The sequence below is a fragment of the Triturus cristatus genome, chromosome 2_2 (genome assembly GCF_964204655.1).
Source record: "Triturus cristatus chromosome 2_2, aTriCri1.1, whole genome shotgun sequence".
NCBI classification, from domain to species: Eukaryota; Metazoa; Chordata; class Amphibia; order Caudata; family Salamandridae; genus Triturus; species Triturus cristatus.
In genome coordinates this window covers 1,043,021,931-1,043,039,543 of record NC_140582.1, presented here as the reverse complement: position 1 = coordinate 1,043,039,543, position 17,613 = coordinate 1,043,021,931, and the positions used below count along the sequence as shown (strand labels likewise).

General features: G+C 47.6%; 1 protein-coding gene across 1 annotated transcript in view; it reads right to left on the bottom strand.

The window, feature by feature from the left end:
- The window catches only part of NOP14 (NOP14 nucleolar protein), a 213,187-nt gene that overhangs the window by 63,891 nt on the left and 131,683 nt on the right, over positions 1-17,613 (bottom strand). The window contains exons 10-11 of the mRNA XM_085642502.1: positions 16,324-16,409; positions 4,837-4,972 (exon numbers count right to left, since the gene is read on the bottom strand). Of these exons, the coding sequence (XP_085498628.1) occupies positions 4,837-4,972; positions 16,324-16,409 (222 nt within the window). The remainder of the gene's footprint in view (positions 1-4,836; positions 4,973-16,323; positions 16,410-17,613) is intronic.

Genomic DNA, 17,613 nt, shown 5'->3' with positions numbered 1-17,613 from the left:
TTCACATGTTCGTCCATGGATGTGGAGTACACCAGTATATCATCAATGTACACGATACATGATACGTCCAAGAGACCCCTCAGTACTTCATCCATGAAGTACTGGAATGCGGCCGGGGCGTTGCATAGGCCAAAGGGCATGACCCTATATTCGAACAATCCGAATTTGGTTCGGAAAGCAGTCTTCCACTCGTCTCCGCGTCGTACCCGCACCAGGTGATAGGCTCCCCTGAGGTCCAGTTTGGTGAATACTTTCGCGGTTTTCAGTTGGTCTAAAAGAACAGGGATCAAAGGCAGGGGGTATCTGTTCTTTATTGTAACTTTATTGATCGCTCTGTAGTCAATGCAGGCTCTCAATCCGCCCTCTTTCTTCGGAATGAAGAAGATCGGAGAGGAGGCAGGTGAAGAGGAGGGACGTATGAACCCGGAGGAAAGCATGTCTTCTAGGTAACTCTGGAAGTATGTGGTTTCGGCTTCTGTAAGGGCGTAAATCCTACTGCAGGGTATGCTGGCTCCTGCTTCTAGATCGATTACGCAGTCATAGTTCCTGTGTGGGGGTAATCTTTTTGCCTCGAGTGTCGAAGACAGCTCTGAATTGTTCATACATGATCGGTAACTCGGCAACAGAACATACAAACTGTGGGCTGCAAGTACTAGCGAGGAGTCAGGCCGAACTCTCCCTAGGCGATGAAGTCCTGACTTTCTCAGCGGTACAGTGCTCTTGGCAAAAGGACGAATTCATAGACACTGTGCGTGCTGCCCACCTCACCAAGGGATCGTGGAGAGTTAGCCAAGGCATTCCTAGTATGAGCTTGAAATGGGGGGCATCAATCAGATCAAACCGTATCTGTTCGAAGTGGTTAATCCCCACTTGCATCAATATGGGTCTAGTGTGGTAACATACCGGGCCCGAGGTCAGAGCTGAGCCGTCCACTGCCTTCACCTCCTCGGGGGTATCCTTTTGATCACAAGGAATGCCAAGCTCCTTGGCATATTGCTGATCTATAAAATTACCTGTGGCTCCGGAATCCAGTAGTGCGTGGACCACCACAGATATATCATGAGGCAAGTTCAATAAGACGCACACGTTTATATGGGCTACTGAGGGCTGGATAGTGTTGGCTGCATCTGGGAAGACCTCATTACTTCTAGGCCTCAAACAAGCGGTCCTCTTCTTATTTGGGCACGTCAGTTTCCCTGGTCCTCGGTCGCATGGTCCACTACGGACAAGGTCTTGAGCCCAGGGCTTCCAGGATTTGCGTTCTTCGGTCTGCTTCGGCAGTCTTTGATGAAATGGCCCGGTTTCCCGCAATACATGCAGAGTTTCTGAGTTCTCCGTTTTTCTCTCTCTGCTTGGCAGAGGACCCCTCTGATGCCACCGATTTGAATGGGCTCGGTCCCATCCAAGGGGGAAGGCCTTTCCTCTTGAACCGGTCGGGGCCATATAGGAAGGAACCTGGGATCGCTTCGATTCTTGTCCCCTCTTCGCTCTTGAAGCCGATGGTCCAATTGCACTGTTAAATCAATTAATTCCTCACAGGTGGCCGGCATTTGCACCACCTGGGCTAGGACATCCTTAAGTTCGCTTCGACTATTGGGCAGAGGTTATGGATTGCCTGAATCAGGTGACGGACCGCATTATTGCCCCGGAACTGGGGGCCTGCTTGCTACTTTGGTTTCCCCACACCCGCCGGACGAAGGTTACTAGCAAGTTTTACGACTTAGGGTTGATTATGGCCAAGAGGGAACCGACTATGCACTGGAAGTCCCGAGCGGGGCCTAGCTTCTTGCGGTGGAGGGCGGCGTTTGCGCGATGGGCGGGGGCAGAGGGTACGCTCCGGTTGCAATTAGCCCTTCGGAGGGATGACGAGAAGGCGCTGGCGACGGCCCGAGCGTGGGAGGCGCTGGTGGTGGAACTTCAGGGGCTGATGTCTGACACCGGGAGAGAGGGGGACACCTCTGACAGGCAGGAGGAGGCGTTGAACGGGGAGTAGGAGGGGAGCAGTGGCGAGCACTGGAAGCAAGAACGTGGCTAGGCATGAGGGAAAGCCTTGGTTCCCTAGAGGAGGTTGAGCACCCGTGCATGATTTATTGTAGGGGAGGGGCACATCAGGAGGGTGGAAGGCAGAGGGGGGCACACTGACATGGGGTGGGGAGGGAGGGGGGGGGGCCGCATGTGATGGATGACTATTCTCCTGGATATTGGATGGCAACGATGTATGTAAAGTATTCCTTTTGAAGGGGGGGGTAGCGGGGCTTGTATTGAGTTGATGCTATGAAAACAATAAAAAAAGTTTAAAAAAAAAAAAATCCTTAAGTTCGCTTCGTAACCCCTGATAGAACAAAGATGTTCTCTTTTCCATTGGCCAGTCCGTTTCTACCAGGAGTCTGTTAAAGGAGGTGATGTAGGTAAGTAGGTCTTGTGACCCTTGTTTCAGAGTCAGGAGTTCTTTATCCAGCGACATTTGATGCGCCTTGCGATCGAACAGCCGGAGCATCTCCACACAGAAGGCTGGGAAGTTATACAGAACAGGGTCGTCCCGTTCGATCAGAGGGAAGGACCAGCTGGCAGCATTACCTCCCAAATATGACATCACAAAGGCCGTTTTGGCCTGGTCGTTCGGGAAGACAGTCGGTTTGCATAAGAAATGGAGTCTACATTGGCCCATAAAGATGCCATACTTCTTTGGGTCCCCAAAGAAACGTTCAGGAGGGGCAAGGGGTAACTGCATGGGCTGAATGATCTGGACCGGGGGAGAACTGGAGTGATGGGGCACCGATGATGAATGATGCGGGAAGACCCCGGTGCTTGGTGGACCCCCTCCAGAAGCCTGGGATCCCCCTTCTGCTAAGAGCGTTTGGGATTTCGCGGGAGGAGGCAGGGTCCAGTCCTTAATATAGGAGCCCCCCTTTGTCCCTGCCGGGTTTTGAAAGGCTACCTCTCTTCTCATGGTGCCCATTTCATTCTTAAGCTCCATATTCTCCACCCGAAAGGCATCTACCTCAGCTCTAAGTGCATTCAGGGTATCCAACATAGTGGCAAGGACTGAAGCGGTATCCATCGCTCAGGCTGTACTTTTCCGTGGGCTTGTCAATCTGTCAGAATGCAGACAGGTAGCTCACTAACCTTCAAAGCCGGATACAGCAGGAGCGATCCTCAACGCTAGTTACCCTCTCCCCAAAAACGGTATTACTCAAGAGGATTTTAGTACCCTTTCTTAAGCAACACCACCCCTGGGGAAAACGAGGGAAGAAAGGAAACAAGGAGGGGGGATGGGAGGGACGACTGCACGACACCTTCACTCAGGGCGCCTATTCCTGTAGAGAGAGAAAAAACACTCTGAGCCTTAGGAGCCCTTTAACCATACATAGGGGGAAGATACAGGAACATAGGGGGTATCTCCAGTACACTCACTCTAATGCTGCATCTGTCTCTCTCAAAGTAGCCTCACTCAATACTGTTGTGCACGCAGGTAAGTACTCACGAACCAGCCGTCGCAGGAGAGGAGGCGTTGGGTGTTCTTCCTTAGCTGAGGTCAGTACTTCGTAGGCGGAGTCGCTCTCCGAGCCTTTCAAGCCGCTCCAAGCGCCGGGACAGGAAACCAGAAGAAGCTGGCAGCCTCCTTCTTCCTCCGGACGCTCTCCGAGCCTTTCAGTCGGCTCCAAGCTCGAAGGAGGAGGAACGGGGAGAAGAGGTGCTTCTCTCCACGGGGTAGGGCTGGGGCGTTGGCAATGTTTCCAGGCGAATCTCGGTCCAGGGGAAAATGCCCTCGGGTTCTAGGGTCCTTACAGGGGCGCCTACGGGCGCAAGTTCCGTCGCTACGGTAGTGCGCGTCACTGAGCCTGAAGGCGGCTCATAAAAAAAGATTTGCCGGGTAAGGAACGCGCGAGGTCAGTTACCTCGCCGAACGCCAGGCAGGACTTGATTGACAAGCCCCTGGCCGTCCGCGAATGAGGTTTTTGAACCCGCCGCAGGAAGTGCCTCCGCGCGTTCGCTAGGGGTGATGGGTATTGTAGTTTCATACCCACCACCTCCCGAGCGACGCGTTGGGCGGCAGAGTCGCGGTGAGTGCGGGATTCAGCGTCGATGTCTGACAGGAATGGGCAGACTTGAAGCTGTAGAGGCGAGAAATTATTAGTAACAGACCAACTCTCTCGTCTGGTTCCAAAACCACTCTGTCCCCTCGTTGACAAATAACCAGGTAGGCGGAGGGGAAGTATAAGAAGCAATGTTTATTATACACTTGGGCGGGCACAGGTCTGTTCAGCCTCCAGGGAGGGTGTACAGGAGTGAGCTGGCGTAAGGTATGTGAGGGCTACATTTACAGTAGTGAACAAACAAGAAGGTTATAACAAACCGGTTAGAACCAGTTTGCTCCAGTTAGCTCAAGCTAAGACTTGTATTACAGAAATCTGCAGATGCGGCAAAACATGTTCTTATCAGTATCAGGCACTGCAGCCTTAAAAAAAGGCCAGAGCGCTCTCTAACTAAGGCGCAGCTGGGTTGCCTCACATGATTTACAAGAAAGGTTAAGACATGACTTTTGTTTAACCAAGAACAGCAGCTCAGTGACTAACGAAACTGAAGAAACAGATATGCAGCACAGAAATGGCATACAAAATGAAGAAGCAAATGCTCAACTAAATGCGGCCTATAACATGTTTTCTAACAAAGCCCACAAAGTATGTACACATCAGGTCTCTGAAGCTCGACAAACAGCTAACAATCCCTATTGCCTCAGTTATTTACCATGATTGTCTTGGAAGTGTATGTAATTAACAAAACAAACTAAAAACACTGGATGCATATTTCAGACTACAGTGTCACCCCACTCACCATATCCAATGTAGGAAATTTTGCATGACCTCGGACCTCTAAGATTTCTTCCATCTCATGTGCTGCATCGCGGAAGACAGAACGGAGACTTTCACTAGCAGCTTCAGGAAACAGCTGGCAGAGATCATACAAATGCCTATGGATGAACAAACAGAATTCACAGCAAAATGTTTTTGACAGAATAGCAATATTTTCCACTTTGACTTTTACACGAGTGCATGTTAGCATTTGCTCCTAGAATTAGAATAGTCTATAGATGAACCGTTAAGATGCTGTTGCCTGACCTTTCAGTATTTCTGAATGTTTCTCTTTTTAATTATTGTTTTGTTATCTGGAAAACATGTTAGCTCAGTTAGCATTTCTTCCCATTCAGCTAAGTCGTCCACAAGTTTCTCATCCCTCTAGGATTTATTCATATGATGCTAGTCTGCCAGAGCCCACTCGGGTAAGTCCTTCTTCAATTGCGCCACTCCTAGAAGATCCAGGAAGAACTAAAGTCTGACTAGTCGTCTCTTTGCCAAAACTGTGCCCAATGCCCACATCAGCAGTTTATTGGATATTATTTACATTTTGGCAATACACCAAGCAGACATATTTTTATAGATTTCGTAACAGTCGCTGCAGATATTTCACTTACTACTTGTATTACTTCATTCCAAAAGCCTTATGTTTCCAGGCACCCCATGTCATATGGAGTAAATCAGCTTCCTGAACACCACACCTGCCACGAGATGACTACATGCCTGGATATACCAAGGACAACCCGCTTGGTGTAAGATCTGTTATGTGTACATAATATAAATGATTTAGTGTGAACCGGGCATTGGGAGATGATGTTGTAATTTGCCGACAAACTCTTTCAATCCAAGGCTGACAGGTTCTCTGGATAGTCAAATGGCCATCTCTCCTGGGCTTCCTCTCTGTATAGCTCCCCTCAGTTCTACACCAGCGCTGCATGCAGTATTGTTATCAATCTTCTACTTCCAGCAAAATCCAGAATCCTTTGATTAACTACAAGTTCTGTGGGGGTCTCTGGAAAACAGTTCTAAATGGTCTGCACTGTGTAGACAATCTTGGGGCAGTGCAGAAACTGCCTTGATCCCATCCAAAATTGTTCTTGTGCCTGTGTGAATGTGAGAAATCAATTACTAAAATACACATCTGCAGCTTGTTCACATCCTTCTTCACGCAAACAGCAAAAGGACATATCTTTTGCCATGGCTTGAAATAGTTTAACGGGCCAAGCAGGGGTTTTATCGGCAAATAGGGCTCTCATCAGTACTTTTACTACCACAGTATGCCATAAATTTTGAATGTTTCTTAAACAATTCAGCCAGCACCCAATGATATTGGAAAACATTAGTGTCCATTATTTAAGTATAGTAGATCCTATATCAGGCATTCTCTTGTGCATCATCATTTCATTATAGAAGCCAATCAATACCAATCATTCTGAGCTGTCATCTCCATACTTCTTTCTTCTTTGACCTCCAAGCTTACGACAAGGGCACTAAAAATATGCTCTTTTCAGAAAGTGAGCAGATTGCTTGAGGTCTCGGTCGAGTGTGGTCAGCATGTTCTTCATCAATTAGGGGAGTTTCTTTTAGACCCATATTTTTATTGCACCAGTATTAAATACTGTTGATTTCACTTATGTTACATGCGACCTGCAAAGTTTTCTTCCTATGACCTAGGCTTCAGAGCAGTCACACAGGGTTTACAGCTACTGATTCATAGACAAAAAGTCTCAATTCCAATAGATGTGGCATTCTACTGAATATGAGATGCCAGGGAGAATGTGAACATATGAACAATTGCTTGCATAAACTGTTATACTACCATTCTGAACAAGCACTACAGCACAATAAAAAATGAGGTCCTGAACTAAAATTTGGTAGATGCAGTAAATCTGCTAAAAACTATTAACATCTATGCACTTCAAATGGACGGACAGAGATATCAGCTGCTTTTTTGGGGACGACGTCCCGCCTCCACCAAACTATAATCAGGCCCTTGGTCTGTGCTATATTAAGAACGATATCCGTGTCGAACAGAGCAAGAGCTCAGTTGACAGGGTGACTGATGACAGATTCTGCCAAGCATCACCAGTTTGACAAGACTTGAGGGGCCTTTACTAACTCAGGCAATATCAAGTCCAGGGGAAGAGCATGAGCACGAGCGGAAGCAGTACATCTGCTTATAGGTTTTATAAACAAACCATAGTGCAAAAATATACAAAGACAGCACTTAGATCCCAGGGAAAAGTGTGTGACAAAGTTGGCAGTTGCAAAAGGTAAACCACTGGTTAAACACCTGGCAGACCCTACAGTTGCCCAGGCAGGTTTTTCATAACAGAGGAAGAAAAGCTAACTCTGCTATATACCCGCTGTGCCCCTCAGGCATTAGAAGAATACGGCCGACATCTCTCAGCTGTGCTATCCTTGAATGCCACATTCTTTTGGCATACTGTGTGTTTTCTTCTAGGGTAAAATTATCAGTAATGATCACAAAGAGTAAATAGGATATGAATAGCAAGCAGAAGCATTGATAGTAGCCATCTAGGCCATAGTAACAATATGGGACAAACAAACATCACCAACCCGCTCTAACTTGATTAGCAGGATGCGAGAGAACCTTGCTATGGAAAGCAAAATGCAATATATTGAGCAACGTCATAAAATATTAGTCTGATCAGTCCCTATTAACCCCTTCAGTGCCCATGACGAGATGAACAAGTTACTTACCTTCGGTAACGCTTTTTCTGGTGGATACAGTATCTGCCTGTGGATTCCTCACCTTGTGAATATCCCCTGCGCCAGCAACATTCGGAAACTTTTGTAGCAGTCCACGCCGATGTGGTCGAAAGCGACGTCACAGAGACACGGCTCCGCTAGCGACTCCGCTGACGTCACCGGCTCCATAAGAAGACCCCATCGGCGTGATGACGTCAGTTCCGCCCCTTTTTTCCGTGCCTTCGAGGCACACGGACGGACTGACAGCAATATGTACATAAACAGTATACACAGTACACAATATGCCTATCAACACACACAGTGTGGAGAATAAACATCAAAGCACTAGAATAACATAATGCCCTTGACAGTAAGAAACACATTTGAAACCATCAATAGAATTACAGCCATAGAATAACTGGTATAGAAGGATGGACAACGGGGAGGCGGGTGGGTCAGTGAGGAATCCACAGGCAGATACTGTATCCACCAGAAAAAGCGTTACCGAAGGTAAGTAACTTGTTCTTCTGATGGATACATCTGCCAGTGGATTCCTCACCTTGTGAATAGATTCCACAGCAGTCCCCACTCCCGGAGGAGGGTGTCCAACCTTCTACACCAGAAAATCCTGAAGAACAGAACGAGCAAAATGCCCGTCCCTCCTCACCTCAGTATCTAAGCAAAAATGTTTTGCAAAGGTGTGAAGGGAGGCCCAAGTTGCCGCCCTACAAATGTCCTCCACAGGAACACCCCTAGATAAAGCAGACGTAGAAGACTTTGCCCTGGTAGAATGAGCCCTCAAACCCTCCGGAGGCTCCTTACCAGCTAGGGAGTAGCAGATCTTGATGCATAGAACAATCCAACTGGACAGGGTGCGCTTGTGCACCGCACGACCCTTTCTGCAGCCAGCAAAGCCCACAAAGAGCTGGTCATCAACCCTGCAGTCTTTTGTCCTGTCCAGGTAAAAGCTCACCGCCCTCTTAGGGTCCAAACGGTGAAGTCTCTCCTCCTCCTTGGAAGGGTGTGGGGGAGGATAAAAGGAAGGAAGGGTAATGGATTGCCCCAGATGGAAGGGAGTTACCACTTTAGGCAAAAACGCAGCCCTGGTCCGGAGCACCATTCGTTCAGCATGCACAGTCAAGAATGGGGGTTTTGAACTAAGAGCTTGAAGCTCACTTACCCTCCTTGCCGAGGTGATTGCAATGAGGAATACTGTCTTAAAAGACAACAGTCTCAAGGGACACTTATGCAAGGGCTCGAAGGGAGAACCCATAAGATAAGTCAGTACAAGGTTTAAGTCCCACTGAGGTACAATAAAGGGAGTAGGAGGAAATTTATTCGTAAGGCCCTTGAGAAACCTAAGCACAATAGGTGATTTAAATAAGGACGGCTGATCCGGCAGGCATAGGAAAGCCGACAAAGCCGATAAATATCCTTTCACAGTAGCCACAGCAAAGCCTTGCTGAGCAAGAGAAAGGGCAAACTGTAAAATATTAGACAAACGAGCCTTCAAGGGATCAATTGACCTCTCTCTGCACCAGAGAACGAATTTAGACCATCTATAGGAGTATATGGATTTGGTGGAGTGTCGCCTGGCCGATAAAATAACGTCCACCACATCTGGAGGGAGAGAGAAAGAATTCAGGTTGCCCCGTTCAATCTCCAGGCATGAAGGTGTAAGCTCTGGAGGTGGGGGTGTAGAACCTGCCCCTCTGACTGTGAGAGGAGGTCTGCCCTCAGAGGGAGACGGAGCGGAGGGCACGAGGAGAGGTGGAGAAGATCTGTGTACCACACCCTTCTTGGCCAATCCGGGGCGATCAATATGACTTGGGCCCGGTCTTGGCGAATCTTCCTCAGAACCCGAGGAATCAAGGGTATGGGAGGAAACGCGTAAAGGAGACGAGAGTCTCAACTCAACTGAAACGCGTCCCTCAAAGATCCCTGTATCGGATACTGGAGACTGCAGAAGGACGGGCAGTGAGCGTTCTCATGAGTGGCAAACAGGTCCACCCGAGGAGAACCCCACGTTCGAAAGACGTGACGAACCACCTCCGGATGGAGCCTCCACTCGCGGTCAGCCGAGAACTGCCGACAGACTGTCTGTACGCACGTTCAGAACTCCGACCAGATGATTTACCATCAGACAAATCTGATGATCCTGAACCCAGGACCAGAGACGCAGAGCCACTCTGCAGAGGCAATGCAGAGGCAATGCGACCCCACTCCTCCCTGCTTGTTGACCTACCACATCGCGGTAATGTTGTCCGTCAGGACTTGAACTGACTGACCGTGAAGGGAAGGGAGGAAGGCCTTAAGTGCCAAACGTATCGCCCGCAATTCCAAAAGGTTGATGTGAAGCAAACTTTCCTCTGGAGACCAAAGAACCTTGACCTCCAGGTCCTTCTCCGCCGACTCCGCCTTGATCAGCCAGTCGTCTAAATAAGGGAAAACTGAAATCCCTGACCTTCTGAGATGGGCTGCCACCACCGCCATCACCTTTGTGAAGACTCGAGGTGCCGAAGTAAGACCAAACGGGAGGACCGCAAACTGATAATGTTGCGACCCTACCGTAAACCGGAGATACTTCCTGTGCGACCTCAGAATGGGGATGTGAAAATACGCATCCTGCAAGTCGAGCGACACCATCCAGTCCTCCTGATTCAGCGCCTGAAGAACCTGCGCAGGGGTGAGCATCTTGAACTTCTCCTGTTTCAGGTAGAAGTTCAGGATTCTGAAGTCCAATATCGGACGCAGTCTGCCGTCCTTTTTCGGAATCAGAAAATACCGGGAGTAGCATCCCCGACCCCTCTCCTGCTCTGGAACCACCTCTATTGCACCTTTCTGAAACAACTTCAAGACTTCCTCCTGCAAGAGGAGACGGTGGTCCTCCGAGCAAGCCCCTTGGCAAGGAGGGTAATTTGGAGGGAATTCCCGAAAGGGAAGGGCGTACCCATTTTCTACAAGATCCAGAACCCAGAGATCTGTAGTTACAGATTCCCAATCTTGTAGAAAATGGGTAAGCCGGCCCCCCACAGGACCAACATGATCCGGAATGTCGAATCTAGGGCTGCTTTGCGGTGGTGGGAGGGGCTGAGGAAGAGGAAGAGGAGGAGGAGAGTTGCCGGCCACGTGAGCGACCCCTAAGTCTTCCTCTATATCCCTTGGAGCCTTGCTGCTGTTGCTGCTGCTGCTGCTGCTGCTGGGTTGGTCTATATGAACGAAAACTCGCCCTTCCAAATCCTCTGTACCTCTTGAAAGTATCTCTCGGCTGGGATTGAAGGCCCAACGACCTAGCCATAGCCTTACTTTCTTTGAAGCGCTCGAGAGCAGCATCAGCCTTCTTCCCGAACAGACCAGACCCATCAAAAGGTAAGTCCAATAAAGTTGACTGGACATCAGATGAGAATTCGGAGGACTTAAGCCATGCACCCCTCCTGGTGGCAACTGAAGACCCCATGACCCTGGCAACTGAGTCCGCTGTATCCAGGCCACTCTGAATAACCTGGCGAGCAGCCGCCTGGGCATCCGATAGAACTTCATTGAAGCCTCCTCTATCCTCCTCTGACAGTTTTGGCGCCAACTTTTTAGCCGAATCCATAAGCGCATGGATATAGCGCCCCAACAGACAAGTCGCATTTGAAGATTTTAAAGCCATACTGGCTGATGAAAAGACTTTCTTAGCTGATTGGTCCACCTTTTTTGCCTCCCTGTCCCCTGGGACTTGAGGAAAAGCCCCTTTAGACAGTCCAGAACAAGCCGCCTGAACTACTAGGCTTTCAGGTGAAGGGTGCGATGATAAAAATTCAGGATCCCCTGGCGCCACCCTATACCTTCTTGCGACTACCTTGGAGACTGCAGGAGCTGAGAAAGGCTTGCGCCATACATCCAGCACAGGTTCCAAAATTGCTTCGTTAAAAGGCAACAGAGGCTCTGAGACCGCAGTTGGAGAATGCAACACCTCAGTTAAAATATTGGACTTAAATTCGGTGGATGGCAATTGAAGGTCCAACAACTCCGCAGCCTTTCTAATTACTGAATGATAGGGTGCCGCGTCTTTAGAGGGTTCGTCTGATGGCGGAGAGATCTCCCACTCCGGAGACAAATCCAGACCACTCGCCTCCTTCAATTCGTCGAACACCTCATCGGATTCGACCAATTCCCCCTCTTCAGCATCTTCCATCAGAAAGCGTCTCTCCTCTAGCACTCTCTGCGCCTCCCTTCTTGAACGGATCCGCACCTGCGGCGTCGGCGGCGCCGTGTTCGAATCCGACGGCGCCGGCAGCGGCGTCGAACGCGGATCAGCTGGAGCAGCCGGCGTCGAACGAAGTCGAGTCGGCGCCGGCGAAGAGGGAAGCGGCGTCGAAGTTCTCGGCGCCGGCAGCTGCCAAGACGGCGTCGCCGGGAAGAACGGCATAAACGGTGCCTGAGGGTAAACCTGCGGCACTCCCAGATTGAAAGCCATCGGACCCATAGGTGCACCAGAGGTATACATGGCCCGTGAGAACACCCCATACATCGCATTGAGATAATGCGAGGGGTCCTGACCTGGAGTAGGGAAAGCAGGATACTGGTCAGGCAGCACCGGACTCGGGCCTGGCGGCGCCGACAGTGGAGCAAGCGGCGTCACAGACTCAGTCGGAGCCTGACGATCCTCATCCTGGGCTGGAGTCGGAGACGGAGCCGGAGGACTTGCAGGATCTGGAGATGGAACCGGCGTCGGAGATGACACCGGCACCGGGGATTCAGCCGGAGCCGGCGAATGCACCGGAGAAGATGGAACCGGAGGCTAAGTCGGAACAGGAGAAGGAGACACTGACTCTCTCCGACGTCGAGCAGGCGATTTCGACTTCGAAGCCTTATGATGCGATGAATGCCTCCTCTTTTTCTTATGCTTCTTGCTCTTTGAATCATGTCCCGAAGTCGACTTGGAAGCCGACCTCGACCTGGATCTTCTTCTTTTCTCCTTTTTCTTCATCCGGGCGATAAAGAGCTTTGCTTCTCTCTCCTTAAGAGCCTTCGAGCTCATTTTCCTGCAACTCGAACAACCTCCCACATCATGGTCCGAGGACAAACACCAAACGCAATCGTCGTGTGGGTCGGTGATGGACATGTGCTTGCCACATTCTCGGCAAGGCTTAAACCCAGACTTCCTTGTCGACATTTTTAGAAGATAGACAGAGAAATCCAGAAAACATACAAAGTAACCAGAACAGCTACCAGTAACGATTCCCGAAATCCGTTGGCGTCGTCGGCGCGGAAAAAAGGGAACAGACGTCATCACGCCGATGGGGTCTTCTTATGGAGCCGGTGACGTCAGCGGAGTCGCGAGCGGAGCCGTGTCTCTGTGACGTCGCTTTCGACCACATCGGCGTGGACTGCTACAAAAGTTTCCGAATGTTGCTGGCGCAGGGGATATTCACAAGGTGAGGAATCCACTGGCAGATGTATCCATCAGAAAGTCTCGTCATGGAGCGCGGTTGCGCTGTGCCCATGACGGGACTATCTCGTCATGAACCCCGCCCGCTAATGCAACGCCCGGCACAGGGCGGGGCACTGAAGAGGTTAAAATCAATGCTATCCCACCACTTCTAACAGTTCCATCAGCCAAAATATCTTGCATCCCTCCATCTTATACATGAAAGTGGGTCCTAACTATCAACTTAAGAAAGTGACAGAGTTCGATTTTGCTCCCCAAAGTGCTGCCTGTGTTTGTACTTGTCGTTATTGTGCTGATTGCTTAGCGGCCGGCCCTGGGGGGTTGTAGGCCCATACTTGTTCTTATTGGACTGTCAATAAAGGTTTTCAAAAAAAAAAAAAAAAAAGAAAGTGACAGAGTTAATAAGCAAACCAAATTAGATTGTTCTCTCACCGGCAACCAATAATGCTTAGTAGCTTAGATCATGAAAAATGATAGCAAGAGTTGTCTGGGGAGTAGGCAGGGCACGAGAGTGGGAAGTTTAGGTGATAGAGAAATTGGTGGGTGGGAGTGGCAGTTCCCCAACTGTAACTGTCCTACCCCCCCCCCTTTGTGAACCACCTCCTGTCTGCAGGATCTTATCCGCTTTCTAACAAAGAGCGGCTTTAATAGCGGTCGCCGTTCGGCCTGTAGTTTTCTGCATACACATAGTAGGTGTAATATAATTTCATTAGCATCCTCACATAGGCGGCATATTGACTGACCCTGGAGACGCATCCACGGGGGAAGATGCGGTAAAGATGGCAAAATACCCAATCGGAGATAGAGAGATTTTTCTTTCTTCTATCTATTGAATCTGGTGCTTAAGTATAGTTGTGGAGAGAGTTTGTCATAGCTGTGAACCACAAACCATCCGTGGGCTCTTTCTGTAAATGCTGCCTTGTCTTCTACTAATGATTGCTTTTTCGCTGTCTTGTTAACAATTTGTTAAAAACAATGATAAGACCCTGAGGCGGCCCAAAGTTCCTTGAGACCCAGACGTTCTATTGATGCTATCAAATAGATCCTTACTGCACACTCCTTCTTTAGATGTATTTCATTCCATAGATATGAGTTTGGTGTCCCTTTTTCAGATTTTTTTATCCTATACCAGGTCTTAACGTATGCTCCTTTGCGAGCTATTTCTTGACTTTGCATGCCGAATTCTAGCCTTATTTGGGCTGGCGAGACGTATTTTGGTAAATTAAATATTATCCTGGCAGCTCTTGAGACAGTTCTTTCCAAAGTGAGTGCATCTCTTCCCCTCCGAAACTCATTCCCATACGCGATTGCCGGGATGAGTTTTGCTTGCCAGACTTGTAGCAGTGGAATAAGGCTAGGGCCGGCCGTTTTCTGTTTGATTAATTTTATGGCTACTGCTATCGTAATGCCTCTTCTTTTAATTGCTTCTTTTTGTAAATTGAAAGACCCCTTGTTATCCATGATCACACCTAGATACTTCTATCGGTCAACTACTTCGATTAGTGAATCTGCCATATACCAAGAGTATTTAGAGGTTTCCTTCTTTGGATGTATCCTCATAACCTTCTTTTTGTCATGATTAATAGTGCCTACAATTAAAAGAGTCATCTCAATGAATTTGTGCGCGTTCAAGATGTGAATGGGTGTTCATAACCAGCCACAATTGAGAAATTTGAAGTTCAAGCAGTGCAAATTTCTGACAGTGGCCGTCGGTGGGATCATAACGAGGTTGAGAATGCATACTCATCCAATCCTAGGTCTCTCTGCAGAGTGCACAGAGCAATGGTTAGGTGTGCCAAAAGTCAAAGATTTTATGTATAAGTCTGCGAAGGAGGTACACACCTGATAAAGCACTGACAATGCGAAAGTGCACACAGGTGAGTGGGTTAGCAGAATGTGTGTGGAGGAGTGAAGTGAAGGAGATGCAAGAAAGTAGGTGCAAAAGAGAGTGAAATGAGGGCACTGAAGAGGAAAGAGATGAGGTGTGAGATATGCAGCTGGAGGGTTTCATAAAGAGATCAGGTACTAAAGGACATGAGTGTTTAACCGTGAGACTTCAGAAGAAAGTGGTGTGAAAAAGAATGTGAATGATTAGGACACTCCAAAGACCCCTACTCTTTGCTCAGACTTTTGTAATAGTATGCTCAAAATCTTTACATGACTTTGCATGTGTGTGTGTATACATATATAAATTGATTTTGTATTAATGCACACGTGCACAATCTTCATGGTAGTCAATTGTAGGCGGCCCCACCAATTTTATCTGTGGCCTCTTGCCTGCACCCATAAAATCACGCCACTGTGAAGGAAGCATTACAGTTTATTAGAAAAAAAAGATGACAACGCACTTCGCCTGCCATTAGATGTAGGGGTAGGCATGTGTATTTAGATAAAACCAATAAAAAATTCTGAAACAAATATGAGCAATAGTGACTTTTGTTCATTTATGCAAGAAAAAAAAGTACAATCGGATACTCATTTTAAAAGATACTCTTTTACAGCAACATTATCACCAGTGAACCTGAATTGTAGAAAACAGTTGAACTCTAATGGTAGCCGGGCGGAGACATCCTCCGCCAGTCTGTTATATGCCAAATTTTAAAATAGAGCAAATGCCCCCAATTGTGGGTTCTCACAGCTAGGCTAAAAAAAAAAAAACAAAGATTGACAAATGAGGCTCAGAAATACTACTTGAGAAAAATTAATATAGAAGTTGAGGAACTGGTAAGCAGTGCACTTTAGCTCGACTGTAGAATAATGTCTTTCCTGGGGTCTACAGACACCTGCAGAAAACTATGGCACCCAGTCTGAGAGGATCTGTGAATGGTCTCAATTTTAGAAGTCCACAGAAACACAACTGCATGTTATGTTGTCCAGAAAAGGACTGTAGATCCAGCAGGAATGAGTGGCAACTGGCACAGGAAGAGACCCCATGAGGTTATATGTGCTTTACAAACGTCATTCATTCTACACATATTCGCCATGTAGTGTCTCTGGATATTGCCACACTGTGTACAACAACGCCCCAGCCTGACAACTAGATCTGTCATGAACAGGGCAGTACTACCAACATAAACTGAATACGCCACGACATCTAACATTTGGCTCCACAATTACGCTCTACAACTAGACTCATCCATAAACAGACAGTTAACAATTTACAATGGGGATATCTAGCAAGGTCTGAAATGTTTACTTAATGTATATCCTTACATCCAGCACGGAGGCTGATCAACACAATCTGAAACCTAAATGATTCAGTCTTAGTAAGAAAGGTGAACTTTATTCAGACTTAATTCTAAATATGTTTCTACTTACGCAGTCATCTTATCAATTGCTCCTAGCTGTTGCGAGTCACTGACTGCGAGTTCTCCAACGTACTCCAGGAGAAATCCAAACAATTTCTGCAAGAACAAAAAAAAATGCAAGATGTTGTGTAGGTTACTTGTTATCTTCTGGTTGAATATCACAATTTTAATTGCACTTTTAACTTAACTGTAAACAATGGAGGTATCATTTTTTTGAAGCTATAGCATTGACTGGACACGTAGAGTAAGCTTTGATCACTCAACTTTGATATGCTGTAGTTGAGTTCTGGAAGTGACACACTTGGTCATCGATTTCAGATCATGGGACAGCAGTGGTAAATGACGGCGCCCACAGATACTATTTTTTTTCCCCCCAGAGTTTTATATAGCGCTAACTTGACCCGAATCGGGTATCAGAGCGCTTTACATAGCACCAGTTACATGAAGACACATTGACTATTGACTGCCGCAGTCCTCATGAAAACGGCTGAGTAAGCAGCAGCTACAAAGATTTAGTTAAGGAAGTATTATTTTCTATCCCTTTAAAAATCTCTTTTAGCAATTCATGAGAATGCCAAAATGTTTTCAGGATTACAGATAGCAAAGCACTGGTCCTAGTTATAAATCTACTAACTTCAAGATCCCCGCAGGAGTCTAGCTTAGAGCTCGACATGAGAGATTTTGGGAGCCTGATCAACCCCAGGATGCTCCAAGTATGTTCAGTGAAGTTTTGAGGCAAGAGTACTATTTTGTTTTTCTTGGTGTAAAGTTTTTAAAAAGCATAATTTGAAATCACGTGAATCCCATGCCTTATACTTTTTTACCATTTACCCCCTCCATGACGTTCTATCAAGTTTGTGTGATGGGAGGTTTCCACTCCACAGCAGGCACTTAAGGGCCCAGATGCGGCAAATCTTTTATCAGTCACAGTAGCTGATGTTGCCTATGTGACCACATCTACGGCAACCAACTCCTGCAGTACCGGTTCCTTCTCGTACAGCGACAGTAGATGGATGAATTCTGCCACGAGACACAAGAAGTCAATAGGAACATTTGAGCGGTTTAGTTACTGATGGATGCCCTTTTTAGAGGATTCCAAACTTCCCTTAAAGTGATAATGTTCTTTCTTTAGAACACTTTTAAGGTTATGTCTCCTAGCGTAGACAGTTGTCTCTTAGTTGGAAATAGTGAATGTAGGACGACAGATAACAGGTTGGACCATGACGCTCAATAGCAACTGAACAGTATGGGATACACAAAGGGCCGTGATATATAATCAGGCGGAGGTAGTCAGTCTGTA